This window comes from Mchenga conophoros, linkage group LG4 (genome assembly GCF_057382185.1).
Source record: "Mchenga conophoros isolate Kocher_MC1m ecotype Shallow Benthic linkage group LG4, M_conophoros_male_GT1.1, whole genome shotgun sequence".
Taxonomy (NCBI): Eukaryota; Metazoa; Chordata; class Actinopteri; order Cichliformes; family Cichlidae; genus Mchenga; species Mchenga conophoros.
The window spans coordinates 13,720,837-13,742,689 of NC_140529.1; the positions used below are offsets into that span (position 1 = coordinate 13,720,837).

Consider the following 21,853-nt stretch of genomic DNA (forward strand, 5'->3'; position numbering starts at 1 on the left):
CTTTAATAGTGTAAAACTGAGGATGGTAGAAATATATAAAAATGGTTTTGTTATGAAAAAGATTTAAAATTACCTGACAAGAGGGACTCCAGCCTTCAGCGTGTCATCATTAAGGATGAACTGCCCATCAGACCCCCATCAGGCACATGCCTCCTCTTCCCCATGCTCTCTGTCCTCCCGGCCTGCCAGACACTTGAATCAATCTGATTGGCTGCTCTGACAATGAGTGAAACTGCAGCATCTGTGCCATCCATGGCGGCTCTTAGCCGACACGGCTGAGACCCTGAAGCGCACACAAACCCCAGGACCAAGATGGAGCCAGTGGCTTATTGGTTCTCCTATTGAGCAGCTGTATTAAATATCATGGGCTTTAGAAAGCGAAATGAAACGCTCATGCTAGCGACAGCTGGCACACGCTGGCTCAGGTTAACGTAAATAAATAAACACCGGCGAGGTGGGGGTGTTTAACATATATTAAAGCCGCTGGCTGTTTATCGTTCTACATGAAACTGCTTGGTTCTCCTTTAGATCACACAAACACAGGTGATACTCAGCTAGGAGGAAATACAGAGCTAAGGGTTGGTTTCCTGATGTTCTCCAGAGGATGTTGACAACAGCATCAGGTTTCCTATTAAACAATAGAGCACAGTGGGACAAAATTCCTCACAGGGCACGCTGACATAATGTGACATATGACCGCAACATGAGATCATCAGAAATTATTCAAATTTACTTTAATCAAATTTGAGGTAAATACAGCACACTCAGTACACAATTAACAAATAATGGGAAGAAACAAAAAAAGTTGGAAAATGTACAAAACTGAGCACAAGATTTCACAGGGCAGGTAACTCCAACATCATCTTTATGCATACACGTATTCTGTTCGACGCGTGAGCATAAACACAACCAAGTCCAGTTTGTTGAGCTGGCCTAACAAGAGCAGAAGTCCATTGTCAGGAGTTTCTTCCTCCCTTCATGCACTCCTTCAGTCCTGATGATGCACTTTCTTCCCGGTCTGTCTACGTCTCTGACGCTTGCTGGTCCTGCCGCCTTTGTTTCTACCCTCTGTGACACCAGGTCTCTTCTCTGTCAGACGCCCCCGTCCGCCTCGGCCTTCCTGCTTCCCTTTCCTCTTCCGCTTGCTGGTGTAAGTGCTGAGCTGCGTTGTAAGGGAGCGGATCCTGGAGTGATGAAAGAGCGAGAGAGAAAAATAAATAAACCAATCAGCTGGAGTTAGAGGGGCCAGGTAAGGTAGCTGTGTGTACTCTGGAGGTAGAGAAATGCAATTAGGGATGGGTATCGAAAACCAGTTCTTGTTGAGAACCGGTTCCCACTGTTTCAATTCCTTGGAATCGTTTGCCATTTTTGCAAACGATTCCCTTATCGATTCCAGTCGCCCCGAATGACGTCACCACGTTGCGGAGCGTCATTTACCTGGCAGGAAACACGGCGCCTTAGCGGCTCAAACGCTCAAAAGTTTGATTATACTTTACGAGAACAGATGACAACAGGGCAACTTGCAATACTTGCAAAGTAGATATTTCATTTAAGGGAGGAAACACTACGAATATGCAAAAGCATTTGCTCACAAAACACGCGATGACCTTAAATGAATGTCGTGTTTTTAATTCCGCTCCGGACTCGTGAATCTCAACCCAGCAGCAGCAGTAACGTTTGCACGTCCTCTCCCGTTAATGCGGCAGGTAAATAATCAACTAACAGTGCATATTATGTTAGCGCAATCTGCCTTATTACAAAACCTGCCATTACTGTGCATTTAGGTGACCATGATGAGAGAGACAGAGTCTGGCTGGCTCAGATGCTGGCAGTTCTCGCTGCAGTCTACTGGTAGCGTCTCCTTTCAGGCCAGAATAGACGAATGTCACTGAGCAGTGACTGAGTTTGTGGTCAAAGGCTTGAACCCATTTGCCACAGCAGATGCCCCGATTTTCAGTAAGTGAATGTGTTTAATTGTAGGCAGGGACATTACTGGATATTCTTGTGTAATTGCTACTGAATAATTTATGTTATACTTTGTTATTGCTACAGATGAATATTTATTTTATTATTTTACATTTACAATTTTTTTTCCTGGGGACCCTGTGACACCCCATTGAAGAGCCGTAGGCTGGATCTCTTAAGATCTCACTGTTGGGTTTGTAAGGCCATGTTACTCCTAAATTTCTATCTTGTTCAAAGAGAAGATATAAAACAAAGTTCTAAGCAAATCGACCTCAGTGTTCTCCTTTTTTTTAAAAAAAGAATCGAATCGTTAAACAGAATCGAAAATGGAATCGGACTCGTGAAAATCTTATCAATACCCATCCCTAAATGCAATGCAGCATAGTATTAAGATATTTCACGTGTAGATATTGTATTGATACAGGGACACCAAATATCAATGTTTTATTAAATACATTATACTCTGAGAATACTACAAACAGAACAACTCATCTCATCCACCAGCATCATCCTGACATGACATTAGCTGAGCAAATGAAATCAGCTCAAACGAAAAACCGTCCAACACTGGACACAAAGTCCAACGTTTTAATCTTAAAAGCAGGACACAACTGATCACAAGCTGCTCTCAATTAGAGATGTGATTAACAAACTGCTTACTTTTTGTTAAGTATTGGATTCCCAGCTTTTTTTGGCATTCCAACCATTTTCTCTTCCTCTTTCTCCCCCTCCACCTCATCGTCACGCTCCTCATTAGCCTTCAAAACAAGCATACTCAGTGTTAATGCAGTATTATTACCTTCAGTGTTATCTTCAAACTTAGAAGAACGCACACATATAGCCTATTCAGATGATTACAGACCTTAATATTTACCTGGTTTGCTGCAGCTTTGAGAAGGCGAGCTCCTGTGAGGTCAAGATCACTGATGGTTGTCACGGTTACTGTGTGGTTGGGATGATCGTACTGCATAGACTCTGTTGTGCTGGTTATTGCATCTTCCAGATCATCTTCGCCTTCCTCTGCAATACAGGATCACATAAAGGGCAATGAAGCTACATGCACAGATTATGAGACATCAGTAAAATAACCAGAGCGCAAGTTTTCCTGTAAACTCACCGAGAGCTTCTGTCCTCTCCTTCAGCATCTTTATGTATTCCTTGTGTCTCTGTAAGGAGACAAACACATTTAATACATTGCCTATTTTCTCAACATGCTCAGGCGTTTAGCAAAAACAGGCTTTAAATCGGGGCTCTTTTCCATGAGGACTCACGTCTTCTCTGACTCTTATCTGCTCTTCCTTGATTTTCTTTCGAATTTCTTCTACTGCCGCTTTCCTCCTCTCCACCTTACGCTTGTGAAAGCCGGTAAGATATTCCCTGAGAGAGAAGCAGATTAAAGTCCAAAACCAAGATTTATTAAGCCAGACTTAGAAAGGTGTACTTTATTAAGGAGAACCTTTATAACTCAAACTGGAAGACTGGCTACAGTTAATTTATGAGGTTTACATTACCTAACAAAAAACTTTAGTCAAATAATAACATTTCTAGAAATTAACAATATTTATAAATGCAGGTATATGATAGTTTGAACACCATACACCATCAGCATTTTTAAATATGACGAGGAGAGTGGGAAGATGGGAAAGCCTCCACTTATTTGGTTAAAATCTTACACAAATTACACACATTTATTTCCAACAAGCTTCCCAAATAAAAACATTTACTAAAAGCTGGTACTAGTCCATGCTAATCAGCGCTAGTGCTATGATGCTAGCTAACATGAAACAGTGTTTTCAGCGACGCGCTTTCAAACTCACTGTCTGTTTTTCTCGTCAAACGTTACGATGCATTTGTTCTCCCTCTTCTTCGATCCTGGCTTGAACTTAGCCTTTTTGGAGCCTTTGTTTTTAAAGTTTTTCATGTTGTGCACGTGAGTTCGCTAAGTTACTATACCGCACGTCTGTTATTTTTGTCCGGGGGGGAACACATACCACATGACCTCTACAGTTCCAACAGTTTGATAGCGGCGTTTTAGTTTTAGTTTTTTGTTTTGTTTTTTTAATTACATACACACTTGAAATAAAATAAAATAAAATTAGCGTGGTGGCTAGAACTGTTGCTTCACAGCAAAAAGGTCCTGAATTTGCGTGTTCTCCCCGTGTCTTTCTGTGTTGTTTCCGGGTACTCTGCCACAGTTTGAAGACATGCAGTTAGTGGGGTTAGGTTAGGAGGCGATTCTAAATTGGTTGTGGGTATAAATGTGAGTTTCATATTTAAAAATGAACTGAACTGTTTCGATCTGTCCAAGTTGTACCCCACCTTTCGCCCTATAACGATAGATGGGATAACCTCCAGTCCCCCACGACCCTGAATTAGATACACGGAAGAAAATTAATGGATGGAATCAATCCATCAATCAATAAACATGTCAACAAACATTGCTTACCGGTTATATCAGTACAGTGGGAAATAATCTTTGACGTATTAACTATAAACACATCACAGAAGATGTACAGATGTAATTCTGGCCCCAGAAGTGTTTTTTGGTCTTGATCTGAAATATTCTTGTCATATCCGTGGATTAAAATCATCACCAGTGTGTATTTTGTTTAATAAGAGAAAGACGAGATTTTCTTTCTTTTGATCGATTTTATTTTCAGGGAAAATCCTCGTTATGAGAAGAGATGGGTGGACTCCAAAGCAAACCCGAAACTGCACCAACACGGAACAACATTTAGAGAACTTAAAATTAAGAAGATATAAATATTTATTTTAGGGGAAAGTATTTTTTTCATACATAAATTTATAGCTCGTTAATCCCTCTAATTGTATGATTTTCTCGTGTCTACTTATTTTAAATATACAATCCATGTACTGCAGTCAAGTCACTCCATTAAAATTAAAGGAGCGTCCTACATGTGAGCCCCTATGAATGCATCAGCTGTCATTATGCACAATCACTTTTACTGAAAAAAAGAAAAAGAAATCAAGGAAACCTTTTACCTTCATATTGTGAATATTATCAAAGCACATAACACTGTGTCCAAATCTGGTGCATTTTAAGTTTACTTATTTTTTTTCCTCCAGCATTTTGAGCACTCATAACTTCGAATCATAATTGCATGGCTCTTTTCCCTCTCCTCCTACTGTAGGGGCTTACTGTGCAACCAGAAACGTCTCATCTCTGTAAAAAGTGCACAAGTGTTTCATTTGAAGGAGAAAACTCAACTTCAGCACAGTTATCAGATTTCACTGGCCTTCACACCCAGCCAACGCCCACCTTCCCCTCTTTAATTTGCTCCTTTACATATTACTCATCGACAACCACTGAGTAACATACAGCATTTAGTAGAGACCAGTCACTCTCACACTTTCATGTGTCATTTTATTAGAAAACATTCAAATGAACAGATAAATTCAGACCATAAAAACACCTCAAGGCAAAAAAGACAAAAGAAACAAAATAAAAACAAATAAACACTCCAGCTCGCAGATGTTGTTGAACATAAATTTCTTCTTTGTGTAGTTTACCAGTCAGGGAAGCCTAATCTAAACTGATAGCAACACTTTCAGTACTCCTTAGATTACAGCTTGAGTTGACCTGGAAGACAGGGTACTGGAAACCTCTAATTGTATTCTAGTGTGTTTGCCCGTATTCTAAAATCAAGACATTACAATGTGCGCCAAAGAAAAACAAACAAAAAACATAGAAAGTGATCAAATTTACCATACCAAGCTAAAAAGTTTAAATGAAAGGATCCTTTAATAAAACAGATTTCCTCGGCTCCCGACCTTACGCTGCTCATACAAAACAATAACATAACTGCAAAACTGCTTCCATCTCCAGAAGCATTTATATTAATATTACAGAACCATTAAATAAGAAAAAGGAAAAATGATATTATAAATCCCGCATCATGTATAAGACCATCATTACAAATAAAAAGCAAATTGGACTACAATTTCACAAAGCACAAAGCTCCTCCATCAATCCAACGTGATGAAATATAATTTTTTTGTTTTTTTTACATAACATCGAGGCCTTTTTGCTTGCAATCTGTACAACATCAGTTCTGTCAGTCTGCAGAGCATGACAACACCAAACACCCCCCCATTAAAACCTGTAGCTTTTAAAGGTGGTTTATATAGCGACGCAGCAGAGAAATTGGTTATTCTGCACAAACTTGTTTGCAATTCGATGCTTTTCTTTGCTGCAGTGAAAACATGTCACTACTCCACTTACAGCTTGTGAATTCAAACTGACCATACCTGTTCTACACGAGGGATATTTTCTTGTTTTTTTTTATTTAAAACAAACAAAACAATCTAAAAGGCTCCAGCAGTTTTTCATAGGTGACTGTTCTCAGAGCTCTCTGCATCAGAGGATCCTCTCCAGACATTTACAGCTTGTACTCACTCCCACATACTAATCAGCCTCACAATGAAATGCAGTTTAGCGTAGTAGCTCAACAGGAATTCCCCAAGTCTAAAAAAGACTGGGGTGGGGGGGTTCATGTCCCAAACTCTTATCCTCTGGTCTTCTTTTTCAGACCAAGCTACACCACCTGCCTCCCTGCTCTTCATGATGGAAATCACAGCTCAAAGATGTCGCTGTGCTGCGTGTCAAAAAAAGTGACACAGATTTGGGGGGTGGGGTACACCTTGAGTTCCAGTATGAAGATGATTGGTCAGTGAAGTCACACAGCTTCCTTTTTTTGCTCTCTTTCTTTGTAACTAAGAACTTGCTATCAAACCTACTTCTTCTATGTACAACTTGTATACAATCACATTATAAGTTTGAATGCAATTCATTTCTCATGTAAATGCACCAGCGTGCTTGTGTGTGTGTGTATTTAGGCATTTTCAAACTTGTAGCCCCATTGCTGCCTCCCTCTGTCATTTAAATGTTCCCCTGTTCTCTGCTTCATGTGTGACGGGGTGGAGCATGCCTGCAGCAGCAAACCAAACCCTGAAGTGTTGTTTCTGCTGCATCCTGCTGTTCAAGGAAAGCAGATCAGCTGTGTGTTACTGGAATGATGCTGCACTGGACTGAAGCACAAATCACTTAATGGTCACAGAATTCTGTTTTTTTTGCTCCACAGTACAATGCTGGCACTGTACAGTTGTGAGGTAGATAAGGAGAGACACTACTCAGCACTGTACGGTTTAAAGCAAGCAAGGCTATCCTAAAAGCACAGCCGTGCTCAGACCTCAGCTGTCTACTCTTAAATTCTGTGAAGCCCTTAAATGAAGCTTGCAAATGAAACGACACATTACTCTTACTGCAGCACTCACATTGCTGGGTGCCAGTAATGATTGTACGGTGTGGTGTCCTAGAGCAAATCAATGCACTGCTGCATTCATTCATTTAAATAGCTATTAGATAATGGTCCCTTTTCCCTCTAGGGCCTTTTAAACCTGATTTTCTTTTGTTTGAAAAGAGGCAGCCAGCCAGCGTAGTACCAGTAATGACCAGAAGGTGGGGCGACTGTGCTGCAATTAAACTTAAGCACCAAAGGCGCAAACGTTTCAGCCGGGCGTGTGGATACAGTGCTGATGGATACAGCCCTGTATCCATCAGCACTGTATCCATCAGCAAAAAAACAAAAACAGCTGTGTGTGTTACGGTGTCCACGTGGCAGAAAGTCTATATTTCTGAATAGCTGACAATTATAAAATTACATGTTGGCGGAGGAGAAGCCTGGTTAATGTCCCTGTGTGTGTGTGTGTGTGTGTGTGTGTGTGTGTGTGTGAGACAGCAGAACCACAGAGAAGCCTTGTTTGTTGTGTGTGTTCAAGAAGCGGCGATGGTGGTACCCCCGCTGAGGCGCAGCAGAATCTGCTGACAGTCCTGCAGCGACCGGCGGTCTCCCACCCGCTCCAGGGTTCGCTTGGCCTCAGCCAGTAGACGAGCTCTGTGCCCGGGCGGGGTTAGCAGGGGCATGGGGAGGTGGCGGCAGGCCAGCAGAATGGCGTGAGCTCTCTCCCTCTCGCCTAAAACACACTCGCCATCTGAAAGCAGGCAGGGAGGAGGAGGGGAAAAGAAGAAGAAACTGGATAAATGTCTTTTCTCTTGGTGTGTCTCGTGTCGTACACTAGGACGGTGTTGCCTACCAGCTGTGTAGGAGCTGTGCGTCCTGCGTCGGAGGTTGTGCTCCAGCAGCTGGTGTGTCCTTGTGGGACTGGCTCCAGCCATCAGCCTCACTGTGGTCTCATGAAGGAACACCTAAATGACACAAACAGCTGTCATTATCAGGTATTTATTATCATTTCAACTTGGCTGAACACACATCTGAGCAGCCCTCAAATTCTCTCAGCAGGCACCAATGTCCGTGCACGTGTTACCAACCAGTTCCTCTGCTTTACTACAACTATTCCCCAACACTCTGTATTCATGTTTGTTTTTGGCCATGAACTCTTTGAAACAGCTCTGTATGCATAACATTTACAATTCAACTAAATTAAATATTAATTAAACTAAAAAGTGGAGGTTTAGATTTTCAAGATTGACAGCAGGCCTTTAAAAACTTCACGATTTGTCTTTCTTCAGCCTCTTCAGTACCACACCAACGCAAACTCATTTTACATCAAACACACTTTAATCTGAACGCCAATTTCTGTCATTGTAAGAAATTTAACTGCACATTAAATCAATGAGACATCTTAATAAAAGACAAAGTATTGCAATTTCAAAAGTGTGTCTCAGTTTTTCTACATGATAAAGAAATAAAGAGTCAGCATGACTTTTGGACCTAAATTGTAATAACTGAAAGTGTAAAATTACAGAACTCTATAATTGATTGTCTGTGTTGTATAATGAATGGGGGAGATTGTTATCAGCAGGGAAAGCTTGTAAAACCTGTGAAAAAGACTGTCCAAAATTGATGACCTCCTTCACATTTTCCAAAGCCAAAACGGGCCGGATTGGAGTCCTTGAAGGTTTTATTCTGGCCCTCGGGCCTTATGTTTGACACCCTTCTAACTCTTTGTCTACCTTCTTTCCTCAGATTTCCTCCACTGTGCTATCTAAGAGGCCAAATGTGAAAAACTTAACAGTCTCAAAAAACAACAAATACATTTACTAGAGGAGCCGTTAAGGCTCCTCTAGTAAATCTCAGAAGTGTGACTGATGATATGGTGAACTGAAATGAAAGTTCTGGAAATGGTAAAAGTGATGGAGATTCATAATAAAAAATTAAAATATATATATTATGTTCATAATGAACAAGATGAGTATCAGAAATGTACCGAGGTGATTTCTCACTTGAAGGATGGAGCCATTTACAGTTTCATTACTGCGAATACTTGGAAGCTGATCGCTGTTGCAAATTCTATTATATATTTTTGAAATTTAATAAGCTACATTTAAAAAAAACAAAAACAACCCCCCCCCCAATAAAATATGCCAAAAACCATTTCCTGCGGTGCCAAACTGCCAGCCTAAGAAATTCAGAATGACGAATCTCTTTCACTTCTTCCTCTCATTGAGGCCTGAACATAGAGAGTTCTGTCTTTATGATCCTTCGCATATTTCAGCTATCAGCACTATTATTAACATATCTGAATTAATCTCCCCAAAGCCCGACCTTGTGTTGTCCCTGTCTGTAGCACTGTGTGAGTTTTCTGAGTGCGCTGAGGTCCCTCTGGAAACCAGCCAACTGAGATCCAGGAGCCGGGCCAGGTTCTCCATTACTGCTGCTTCCCCGCTGCCATAAACTGGTCCTCAAAGTCAACAGGAGGTCACAAACCAGTAGCTCAACCCCCTTGGAGAAGAAAAAAAAAAAAAAAAATGAAAACACAGCTGGGTTGGGTATAGATGCACATAAAAAACCAAACCCCACAATTACCGGTAAATCTTAGCCGACGTGTATGCCAGAGAGATCAAATCTGAAAAGATATTCATTGTTGCTCAGTGTTAAGTGGTGGGGTGTAGTGGATGCGTGCAGATCAGGGAGGCCTCTGTACTGCACTGCAGACACATTGCACTCGGCTTCAGGATCATGCAATGCAACTACAATGCACCACAGCCACCTCCTGCCACCCACACTGCGCGCACACACAGCCCCACAACAGCCTGACCTGACCCTAACTCTGTGTGTGTGTGTGTGTGTGTGTGTGTGAGTGTTTATGCATGATTAAGCTTTAACTACAGTTAGTGCTGCACTGTGAGACAGTAACTTGTAATATATGGAAGACTCTTTGATGTCTGCATGCACTGCATGTATGAATGTAGGGGCCATGTTTGGTACATCTTTCAGGAACTGTTGATACCCTACCTTGTTCAGCCAGTTCCCAGACTGGGCGAGCGCCACTGAGATGCTGGAGCACAGGTAGCTGCTGCCTCTGTCACAGTAAGAAAGGCAGGCTATTGCCCCTTCTCCCTTCAGAGGGGACAGGCTCATCTGTACAGCCTTGCAGAGAAGCAGCACAGCCTTGGGCAGAGGATGGCTGGAATAGAGAGGGACATTTATCAGGTTATTGTGCTTTGTTTTTTCCCCCCCTCCCACTTTGGATACAATTATTTTAGAAAAATCGGCACCTATAAGCAGTTTGTAGAACCACCAACTGTGAATCAGATTTTTAATCATCAAATCTGCACAAGATTAAAGCGGATGGGGCCGATCCAGGGCTTAAAATGCAATAACAGGAGAAGAAATTAACTCGAACATGTTTACTGGAGGTGCGAAGGTGCACAAAGAATAAATAGCAAAGTGCAAAAAACTGATTTCTCTGTTGGCTTATGACTGTTCAGTCATAACATCTTAATTGAGTCAGCTTTATTGCCATTTTTGAAGACTGCAAACACAGTGCTGAATATAGAATATACACCTGTATGTGCTGCATGTTTCTGATTTAATTAAAACACAGCCAAGCAGATAAACAGATACCGCCAAATGTCTGCAGGACAGTTTTAATTTGCCTTGATATTGGCTAAATGCTGTGTAACATGTCAGTCGGTCAATTTTCATACTCTGACCATTCCGTGACCTCTGTTGCTGGACATCCTGGAATAGACCACTCCCATTAAGGTACAATATATTTCAGTGCACTTACTCAAGAATGTGCAGAGCTCTCGGCATTCGCTCAGCTTCTGCCAAAAGTGACTTCACTGCGACATCATCGCCCTGCAGCCAGTACACTGCAGCCTTCAGGACCACAGCCCACCAGCGACTCACTGGGTCCCCCACTGGAAGAGGGGAAAAAAAAAAAAAAAAAAGTACATAAAAGAAGAAAAATTATGCATAAAGAAAATGTAGCTCAAACAGGTTGGTCAACCTTTTGGCGTTGTAGCTTTCCTGCTGTTATCAAAAGCTGCATGCATGACTGTAAAACACTTTTTTTTTGTAGGGCAGCAACCAGATTGTCACTGTGTTCTTATCCACTGCATTCATTTGTAGATGACTGTAAGCTGTGATAATACCACAAAACATTCATGTGGAAAGCGACTAGTGACTGACTATCAGTGTGCTGCTAGAGGAAAGTAAATCCATTCAGGCTGACAGTAATAATTCAGATTGCTATCTGCTTAGTTATCACAGAAGAAAACGTTCCCCCCCCCCCACGCAAAGATCTGTTCACGATTCTTATTAAACTGTCACGGTTCTTCTTCATATCAATCATACCTGGAATAGTGCTGTGACTGGGAGGAGTCGAGAAAGGGGGAGGTGGGGAAGGAGAGTCCTCTGTGCAGCTGTTCAACAGCTGCAGGAACTCCAGGGCGCTGGAAAACTCTCTGAAAGGGTAGAAGAAAAGATAAGCTAAAAGCAAATCTAAATCTAAAATTTACACCAAGCTGTGGAAAAAAACAAAACAAAACATAATCTATAAACATTAAAGTGTCTGAGTTTCTCGGTAGTGCGTTGCTGCTGCTATTCAGGCCTTACCCAGACTCGTTCTTGCGTTTTTCTGCTTCAGAGTCACTCTGCGGCTGGATGAGGGTGTGAACGGCTCTCTCCAAAAGCTTCCTGCAGAAAGAGCGGTGCAGCTGGGCAATGGGGTCAGCTGGGAGGAAAGATCAACAGGAAAGCAGAGAGAACAGGAATATCACTCACGATTAACTTTTGAAAGAAGTTAACTGGATTATTTTATTTTGAATTCGAAGAAGTAAATTAGAGGAAACTTAAGGAGCAGCCCCAACATTTACAACATACCTGGGTCTCTCTGAGAAGTGTACACCCCATCGCCGTTTTCTGACTTCACTGACCAATCACAGCTCAGGAAGAACTGCCTCCCAAGTGGAGTGAAGAGCCAGCGCAGGCAGTCGGGGATCGTCTTGGTTTCTGATTGGTTGGCCACACTCTCAGCACAGCCCAGCAGGTAACCCTGAGAGACAGACGAGGTTCAAAACATGATAAAGTGCGAGCGAAGCCAAACATCAACAGTGATGATTTCAAAGGTGACACACTTACAGGGAGACAGGAGAGATGGTGGCCCAGCGCAGTGCGCAAGGCTATTGCGGCAGTGACATAAATCTGGGCGAGCTGTGTGGGGGCCATCTTGCCTTGGGCGCTCACGCTGAGGTTCACAGCGCTTAGAGAGAGCGACAGAGCCCACAGGCTGCTACGCTGAGGCAGCTTTCCTGTAGAGACAAAGAGGAAGCAGATAATGTATCTTCTCATCATGTCAACACGTGTGAAAAGTACAAAACCATCTGCTGGATTCCTGTCTGTGCATCCTAAACGCTTACCCGTGAGTTGCAACTGGCTGAGCTGGTGGTACACAAGTGCCGCGTCCCTCGCGCTGGTCCTCGCCTCCTCCCCTTCGTGCTTCCCTCCGACCTGGTGGACAAGCCAGCCCAGAGGAGTTGGGCGATGCAAGCAGTAGCGAATCACGTTCCAGGAGAGTGAGCAGACGAGGTCCAGCTTGGTTGAGGGAAGAGCTCTCGTCAAAACAGAGAGGCAAGTCTCTAAACTGGCCACTGCTGCTGTGTAATCTCCCTGTAGGAGAGAGAATCACATGAGAAATGGTAAAGTAGTCAGCGTAGACTGACGGAAGAGAAAAACCGAGAAGGTTGTGGCTTAGCTCTGAAAGATGCTAAAAGTAAAACCATGTGCAGAGGAACCTGGCTCAACTGAGACATCAAAAACAGTGAGAATTAAAGCACAAATCTGCAAAGTGCTCTGTAATAGAAAGAAAAACAAATCTTAGGGTACATCCAACTCTAAGAAGTTCTATTAATCCAACAGCATCAGAATAATGGTTTGTTTAAAACATCTCAAGTCCATCTGATCTGATCTGCACTCACTCTGTTGAGATGCAGGTCTGCTTGTTTGCGGTGCCTCCAGAAGGACACAGATTTTGGTGAGTGAAGCGGTGTGACTGGCTCCCACAGGTACAGCACCCTGACACAGCCCCACACTGCTCCCACTCCACTCAGCACCCACACCATCACCCATGGCAACAGGCAACGGAGCCAAGATGCTGGAGGACGTGAAGAAATGAAACATGTCAAAAACAATGTCAAATCTACGAGAGGATGGACAAACCTGTATTTTTAAGATTCTAACAAAGGATTTTCTAGGTGGTATGAACAGGAATCAGCAATTCATCAACTTCTGGGATAAATTAAGTTAAAGATCATCAATTCTCACCAAATTCCTGCGTGTGACTTGGAAACCAGACAAGCGTTCTAGATGGGCCGTGGCCTCCGGAAAGGGCGGGGCTGCTCGATGTCTCCGATCCCAGTAAAGATGGGAGAGGGTTCAGGGAAAGGCAGAAGAAAGTCAAGGCGCAGAGGAGCAGCCGAGAGCGATCCATCACACCAACCGAGGGAGAGTCCGGCTCGCTTTTTATCTAAGACACAGTAAGAGAGACGAAGAACAGGTTCACAGGGACGATAAATAATACTTTAAAGTCGATTTATAATCACAAACCCTTGCTTTGCCCAAAAAACATCTAGTGAAGCAAGCGGAAAAAGAAACCTTTTAAAACATCAACGTAAATCAAATTTTATCAAACAAGAAATCAGCTGTCTCGGAAAAATTAGCTTATGGGCGTTCACCGGCTAAAAGCTTTTACTGTGAAGCAAAGCGAGTGGGAGTAATGTGCAATAAAGCTTTTGTCGACAGAAAGAACTACAACCGCCTCAGGTATGAAGAACCAAAAAAAAAAAAAAAAAATCTCATTCTAATCTTCAAAGAGGCACTTTGAAGCTAAGAATAGGAAGTCTTTTAAAACTGCCACTGTCCTTCCTTTGACCTACATAAACACACTGAGCTAATCAGTTTGCTGACACTAAAACACTGCAGTCTGCTAAGCCACTGAGCCACAACCATACTGTGTGTGTGTGTGTGTGTGTGTGTGTGTGTGTGTCCTGTCCTCACCTGTTCATGATCCAATAAAGGGCTCCCTGGTTCTGAATCAACACAGTAAGGAGAGAACTGGTGAGGGGAACCAGAACCAGAATCTGAGGCCGGTGGTGACATCAGCACTACTTCCTCTTTGAGCTCCACATCTTCAGACAGCGTCACGGGCTCTGGGATTGAGAGAAAGTGTCAATGCATTGGACCTGCTGTGACTTCTGATCCGCTCGCAGCTTTAAGTAAAGTGAAGACTTACTGTTCTTCTGGTTGCCCATCTTAAGGGCCAGGTTCTCCTGGCGTAGTTTGTGATTAACCTGTTGCAAGTGCTTTATGTAGTCAATGGCCTTCCTAAGCACTCCTGACTTATGCATCTAGGAAGAAATACATGGAATTTAAAATGCTGAAAGCATATGATATTACCCAGACTTAGTAATTTATCTATTTATTTTAAAGGAGACAATAAAAATATTAACCTTCGCATCACTGCCCATGACCAGATCTCTGAGCTCGATGATCTTGTCGTTGATCGAGGATCTATACCTCTTCTCAATGATGTTGTGAGTTGTCCTCCTCTCGCCCTCCTTCACTACCCCTCCTGGCCCGACTCCTCCCGCTGTCACCTGGCACTGATCCATGCTTGGCCTAGCTGTGCTTTGACAAGAGCCTGGTTGTATCTGTTTGATTGGCAGCTTATCTCCTCCTCCCATCATAACAGGGACAGTGGTCAGGATGTTGCTGCTCATAAGTGTCTGGCGAACGAAAACATACACAAAAACAGTTTTTAGTCTTAATCATAACCTTTGTTTGCATGTAAATAGCAGTGTTGAATCATGCACAGTGCATACCGGGACTTGCAGAGCTGTGTTTTGGATGGGTGTGGTCAGGGTGGTGATGCCTGCAGGACTCTGCATGGTAGACAGCACCTGTGTCCCATCTGGTTTGAGAGTTGTGAGAACCAGTGAGTCCGTCTTAAGAATCTGAGGCTGCTGGACCAAAACCTGAGTGAAGACAACCATAAATTGAATGTTTTCATGTTTGCTTGATTATCACTGTGAAACTAAATATTATGTTAGGGGTTATGTTTGCAGTAACTTGGGGTAAAATTATTTAGGTAAGCTTTGGTGAAATATTCTGATAGCAGAAACTTTGTTTACTCATCCAATCCTGCTAACAACTGAGGATTACTTACAGGTACTTGTTGCACCTGCTGTTGCACAGTGTGGACTGCAGTGGGCGCTGTGGAGATGGTCTGGATGGTTTGACCTGTTGGGGTCAGAACACGCTGGTGCTGAATGGCCACTGGCTGAAGCTGAGGTGACGTCATGATGCTTTGCATTTGTGGCTGGAGGACTGGAGTGACGAGAGAGAAAACAAAAAAGATATTTAGGAAAAATGAAAAGCCAAATTAAATTGCATTCCCTGCTCTGTACTCACCTTGGAAGCCAGGAGCAGGGCTCTGCTGGCAAATGACAGGGTTCTGAATGAAGCGGGACTGTCCGCCATTGGAGGCAATCATCACCGTCTGGGCTGCTTGTGTCTGTATGGGCATGGGTGTTTGGCTGTGGGTCTGAACCAGGGTGTGAACTGGAAAGCTTTGAGTCTGCATGGGGATGCCCTGGGTGTGCATCTACATTCAAAAACAGAAAAACAGATTTTTGTTGTCTTTGTTTATCTGTTACAGTTTTTAAGCAGTCTGAAAATGTTTTACGTCAGCAGAAGCACCACTACAGCACTAGCCCATCACTGTAACAGTCAGACTACAGCTTTCTCCACTCCTAATAGGACTGTATGAGTAGCGTGTGAGAAAGCGTCAGGTAAATCTGTACCTGGATGGTTGTCTGGGCTGCCTGTTGGGGTTGAGGCTGGATGGGTTGGACCATCTGAGGCCTTGGCTGAAGGAGTGGAGGGCTGCGGGTCACCTGTTGCTGCACTGAAGCGTTGGTTGGGGGGGAGGGGGTTTGTGCGGGAGTGAGGGGAGGGGTGAGGAGTACTGAATGTGGGGACAGTGTCTGGGAGGAGGTGAAGCAAGCGTTGGAGCTCTGGTAGGCAGCATTGGTTGAGGGCTGCGGTGTCTGGAGAGTCTGAGCAATTTGAGGTTGAGGCCGAGGGGTGGAGGTGACTCCACCACCCTGTAGAGAGCCTGCTGAGTTCATCTGATCCTCGAACAAGTCTGGGAAGTCTCCCACCTGATTGCTGACAAACTGCAGCATCTCTGAAAATAGGGAGAAAGTAAACAGACAAGAAGTCAAAAACATCATCTGAGGTGTATCTGAACATCTCCGCAAGTCTCCTCTGTAAGTGAGGCCTCGTGCAGAATATTGAGGTTGCTCCAGTGTAGATCAGCCAAAGATATGAACACTATTTATTGCAAAGATATGAATAGAATCTTCAAGACCTGACCTTGAATTGACAGATATCCACACAAGCACAGCTACTGTTCTGGTCATAAATCAGTATAAAGAAACCTTCAAACAGAAGGCCTTGAAGAGGTTTGATGTAATCTCAATTGATGCCACAAAAGAGATAGGCATATAGAGTAAAGAACATTTAGATGAAGAATCGAGCAGCTCTGAAAGGTGTGATAGACAGATACATGCCCCCCACTCACTCACTCACCCACCCACCGACATTGTGTATGCTGGTGCTCGTGGTTTGGCAACATGACAATATGCACTCAGTTGCCAGTTCATTAGACCCATCGTACTGAATCTAAAACAAACTGCCTCTTCGTGAGGAGAGGTTTTATTAGGAAACAATGATCAACTTAATGTCTTGATTATTTTTGGGAATTATTTTTGTATATGAGGTTTAAGTATAGGGTAAAATATTAAGCATTTTTGGAAATTTAGTTTGAAAAACATCTCTGATAGAAATAGTGTTGAGACAAAATATCAATACACTTACATAATCATATCACAGCCTCTTTCAATATGTTCCCAGCACATTCTTGCCAAATGCAGTATTGTGCCAAAGTCTTGAACCACCACTCATTTCTTTATATTTTGCTATAAAAATGGGTAATATGTGCAGCTATTTATCAAAACTAAACAGTATTTAGGGCAAAGTGAGCTTTTGTACACTTGTAACAAGCCTGAGAGTCAAAATTTGGTATGACTGGCAGCCTGATCTCTCTTAGGCACCTATCATGTCATTTCTTTAGGTAGTCTTCAGAAATACTTCTCCAGACTTCTTGAAGGACATTCAAAGCTCTTGTTTGGATGTTGGCTGTCCTCTGTCAGGATGATCCCATGCCGCTTCAATAATGTTGGGTTCTGGGATCTGGGGAAGCCAATCCATCACTGACTGCGCTCCAATGTGTGTTTTTCTATCCAGGCATGCTTTTACTGGGTTGGCAGTGTGTTTGGGACCACTGTCTGGATGCTGGAAAATGAAATAGCTGCCAGTAAGATACTTCCAGATGTTACTGTATGGTGGAACAAATCTGATGGTACTATTGACTCTTTTGGAACAACTGTGTTGGTCCAAATGATTGTTTTGCTAAGTATTATTTACTTTAGTAATTTGAAGGTTAACGTTTCTAAAAGGAATCCCCTTTCAAAAAAGACAACGACAACTGAAAACACTTTTGACATATAGTATCCCATGTGGTTGAAGCTTGTCTGCCTATGTGATTGATTGTGCCTATGCCCTTAGCTCCCAGGGTCAGCGCAGCGTCAATAAGCTGAGCCTGTAACCTTGAACTTTGTCTTAATGTGAGGCGGAGAAATCAGACAATACAAAAGACAAAGAACTTTTTGTCAAGTGTAAGTGTTAAATCACTAAGCGCACAACCCTTAGACACCACATATCAATACACCCGAGAAGCCCTGCAAGCCACATGTTAAATTTAACTACAGTCACTACTTTGCAGCCTCAAAATGAGTGATTGTTTCCTGCATTGAGTGATTTTTTTAGGCATCAGGAAGATACAAGGCCACTGTATAATACAGTACTATAACACCTTTTTAAAGACATACATAGTTCTCAATCACGCTGCAGTGAAACATGTTCTGCATCTATTACGCCTGCAATAAAATTAATACTTCCTTTTTTGGTGATTTGATTTCTACATTTTTTTTTTAGCACAATATCGCTGCAGGACATTTTGTGTTTCTACTTTAATGGTGTAATGTTTGAAACAAACGCAACACAAAAAGCACTGGGGTACAAGAATAGATGCTTGAAGCTGGAAAGCGAAGAAGGAAAACTCAAACTTTTTAAAACACCAAAAGGTTCTCAGATATGTTTGGAAAAGAAGCCAACATCCTGTCAGCTTTGTCTTTGATCACTCGCTGCATTTTAGCACAGCGTACAAAAACAATAAAAGGCGTTCGTTCCCATCAGTGTGAAGGGTTGCCGACTCCAGACATGAATTGAAATCCAACAAGTCTTTAAAACGAACTCATGTGTGTTTAGATCTCATCTTGGATAATATATCATATCTGCATTTCTACTGCTGCAAAATCTCAAGCTGTAAAAAAGAGATCAACAGTCCAACACTAGCAGCAGAGAGGTCAAGGCCAGTAATTCATGCACTGATAGCCATGACTGAAGTCTGCATGTGACCTGTGTTGACATGACATTGAGAGGTAAAGAAACAGTAATGACCACTTTCGAAACCAATAAAAGGGAAACACTGATGCTTTCTTTGAAAAGTGAGCCCAGAGGAGTGCAGGACGGGATTTCAAATAACATCACAGGAACACTAAATGGGCTTCCTCTCAGAACCGTTTCTACCAACCATCCAGTCGAATTTACACTTACAGTAAGGCACTCGCACACTTCAACACCTCGAGGGGAGGGGGTTACAGTGGCTGACAGAACAAAGCACCTCTGAGCCCATGGAGCTCCAGACCGAGACTCCGACACAAAGGGTAAATCCATTAAATGGGGGTGTAGGGCGAGGGTGAGGGTGCAGTGGGGGACAATTTTGTGGGCTGCTGAGAGCAAAGAAAATAAGTTACATAAGCAGAGCAGCAGTTGTTAAGTGAATAATTGGAAAAGCAAGAATGTTCAACATTAATACAGAGTCAAATGCACAAAAGAAAAGCTTGTGACTAATCTGAATTTGCAGCAGTTAAATGCTTTTCCTCATGGGAAACCTGCATTTTCCCCCCCACACAGCTGCAGGCAAAATGCACTGAGTGAAGCAAAAGTCAAGTTAGGATCAGTCAAACCTCAACAGTCATTTGACTTTCACACAATCTGCACATTCTTCTTTTGACACAGTGATTAAGTGAGATTAAATAGCTGTGACTGGGCTGTTCACGAGAGAGAATTAACACCAGATGCCACAGGCAGGTAGGTTTTCAAACCCATGCATAGTAATCTTTATTAGGCTTTGCATGATCTCAGTTAGAGCACTTTGGTTGTATGCTGATGAGTAATTTAAACTTAACACAACCAATTCATCCCATACTGTGCGTCTCACTCACACACACACACACACACACACACACACACACAAATTCACCAGTGTATCAATCCGGTCTGGTGGGTTAGCATTCAGTAAAATTCCACCCTAATAAAAAGCTGGTGACTCTGCGTTGGCCAGCCTCACACCAAAAGCCCCCATCCTTTCACTGTGTGCCAAAGGGTGAAACATGTTTTGATAACAGGGAAGTTGGAACAAGGATGCTGTTTGTTCACAGGGTACAGGCCCACAGAGTGCAAAATGCTATCTGTTTTATTTATTTATTTATTTACTTATTTTTGACAGAGATGTTGTCCCACAGATGATGCTCAATTAGGTCTGCAGAAGCAAAAAGATGCTCAAGTAGGAGTTAAAGCTTTCTTCAAAAACAAGAAGGTCAGAAAGTAACTGACACTTCTTATGGAGGAGTCAAGACAACACAACAGTATCACTTCTTCATCTTTTAGTTTATGCTCATTGTTTGTTTGTTTTGGGTTTTTTGTTTGTTGTTGTTTTTGGGGGGTGGGGGGTATTAGAGAAACAAATAAAGAAAATAGACAACGATAATGCCAAAATAACAGAGCATTCGAGGACTACTAAATATAAGTGGTCTCTATTTTCCTGAGTGGTATCTTGAATACTTAAACATTGTCGCAAGAATTAAGAGCCAGAGCTGCTCATCTCCTTCCGCTCGGCAGGAAGAACAGCTGTCGGGCTAAACGGAAACAGGCCAACACTCGTGAAACACAGCTTAACCTTCCTATTTTTTTTAACGGTGACACGGACACTCACCGTCAATGTCTCCCAAGGTGAATTCGTCCCCTAATTCCGCTAAAGTCGTGTCCATGTTCTCCATGGTGGAGATATATTCCCCGCTGTCCATCCTATCTGTCAGCAGCTCTCCTCTCCGGTTGTCAACGGAGGGACAAAACAAACAAGGTCCACGAGCTCCTCCGTGGGCGTTCGGCAACGCCTACCACACAGCTAACTGACCGCGGAATATGTCCTCTCAACCCCAAAACAACAGAAGCCCCAAGAGAGGAGCACTTCTACACCGATAAACTCATTGGCATCAATTTATGTTTGAGGCGACGCCATCTTGTTTCACGCTCATTACGTCATTCACAAACAGACTCCGTGGCCCATAGCGGGATCTGATTGGCTGAGACCAATTCGTTCTTGTCATGAGACCAGTCATCATCGTCCAATGACAGGCCCGTATTCGCCGTGGTCTGATAGTACGTCAACTATCAGAAGCTTGGGTGTCATTTGAATAAACCGTTCCCCCTACCTTCACGAAAAGCACTCGACCTCGGTGGACAAATGCAGCTCCTTGGAAAAGATGACGGCGATAAACCCACACAGTCATTCTGCAGTCATTCGCCAAACACACAGTTTCACTCGTTTCTTCTATTTTGCCACAGCTAACGTGATAAGCATGTTTTCCAGCGTACAGATTAATACTATCGTATTTATTATTTACATTTTAAAGCTTTAAAGATTACAAGTTGTGTTATAGGAAAAAAAGGGTTAATGGCATATACTCCAAATTTTACTTTTTAAGCATAAAAATTGTATGATATTGTGTTAATAAAAATGAAAGAACTACAGTTGAGCTACTCATCGACTCTATTAGGTAGGTAATCAATCACATTTAGGCATGTAGATAAGGTCGAAATGACCTGCCAAAGTTCAAACTGAGCATCAGAAACACGGAGAAATATGGGAGTTTAAGTTGCTTTAAGTTTATTGGCATAGGTGTTGGTGGCAGATGGGCTGCGCTGTGTGTTTTAGCAACTGCTGATCTACAGGGATTCTGTCCCCTTAGTACCAACTTACCATCGCACCACCTGAGTATTGTTGCTGATCATGCCCATCCAGTTATAACTACAGTGTACCTTTCTTCTGATGGTTCACAGGAACCATCAGCAGGATAACACAACCATAAAGCTGACATCATCTCAAACTGGTTTCTTGAACATGAGTTCATTGTACTCAAATGGCCACCACCGTCACAAGACGTCAGTCCAACAGAGCATCTTTGGGACATTGTTGTTGAATCCATGCCAGGAAAAATTAAGTCAGCTCTGAAGGCAAAAGGACGTCCAACCAGGTATTAGTGTACCTAACAAAGTCCTCAAATCTACACATTTAAAATGGCACAGATCTTAAT

The 21,853-nt window shown here is 42.7% G+C and overlaps 2 protein-coding genes across 2 annotated transcripts; both read right to left on the minus strand.

Moving 5' to 3' along the window:
- Positions 1-715: 715 nt before the first annotated feature.
- Positions 716-4,074, minus strand: nol12 (nucleolar protein 12). Its single transcript, XM_085270484.1, has 6 exons — positions 3,783-4,074; positions 3,237-3,342; positions 3,083-3,131; positions 2,840-2,985; positions 2,626-2,723; positions 716-1,184 (listed from the first exon to the last, which is right to left on the minus strand). Exons 1-6 carry the CDS (start codon positions 3,884-3,886, stop codon positions 989-991), a joined length of 699 nt encoding a protein of 232 aa, XP_085126610.1. The 5' UTR covers positions 3,887-4,074; the 3' UTR covers positions 716-988.
- A 1,256-nt stretch (positions 4,075-5,330) lies between these two features.
- srebf2 (sterol regulatory element binding transcription factor 2) lies at positions 5,331-20,819 on the minus strand. The gene is made up of 20 exons (XM_085270485.1): positions 20,473-20,819; positions 16,094-16,479; positions 15,702-15,894; positions 15,457-15,617; positions 15,113-15,265; positions 14,741-15,016; positions 14,524-14,638; positions 14,289-14,440; positions 13,557-13,758; positions 13,211-13,386; positions 12,653-12,902; positions 12,375-12,544; positions 12,117-12,288; positions 11,850-11,967; positions 11,589-11,698; positions 11,020-11,152; positions 10,242-10,413; positions 9,552-9,728; positions 8,080-8,191; positions 5,331-7,977 (listed from the first exon to the last, which is right to left on the minus strand). The coding sequence occupies exons 1-20, from the start codon at positions 20,561-20,563 to the stop codon at positions 7,760-7,762; spliced, it is 3,537 nt and encodes a 1,178-aa protein (XP_085126611.1). The 5' UTR covers positions 20,564-20,819; the 3' UTR covers positions 5,331-7,759.
- Positions 20,820-21,853: the final 1,034 nt, after the last annotated feature.

What these genes read in the sequence shown, in the direction of transcription:
- nol12 (XM_085270484.1), bottom strand. Translation starts at nt 3,886, where the DNA reads ATGAAAAACTTTAAAAACAAAGGCTCCAAAAAGGCTAAGTTCAAGCCA. An exon ending in TTTGACGAGAAAAACAGACA is followed by an intron (nt 3,343 to 3,782) that starts GTGAGTTTGAAA and finishes CTTCTCTCTCAG; the next exon opens with GGAATATCTTACCGGCTTTC. An exon ending in AATCCAATACTTAACAAAAA is followed by an intron (nt 1,185 to 2,625) that starts GTAAGCAGTTTG and finishes TCATCACTCCAG; the next exon opens with GATCCGCTCCCTTACAACGC.
- srebf2 (XM_085270485.1), bottom strand. Translation starts at nt 20,563, where the DNA reads ATGGACAGCGGGGAATATATCTCCACCATGGAGAACATGGACACGACT. An exon ending in CAGACCTGCATCTCAACAGA is followed by an intron (nt 12,903 to 13,210) that starts GTGAGTGCAGAT and finishes TCTCTCCTACAG; the next exon opens with GGAGATTACACAGCAGCAGT. An exon ending in CAGCCAGTTGCAACTCACGG is followed by an intron (nt 12,545 to 12,652) that starts GTAAGCGTTTAG and finishes TTGTCTCTACAG; the next exon opens with GAAAGCTGCCTCAGCGTAGC.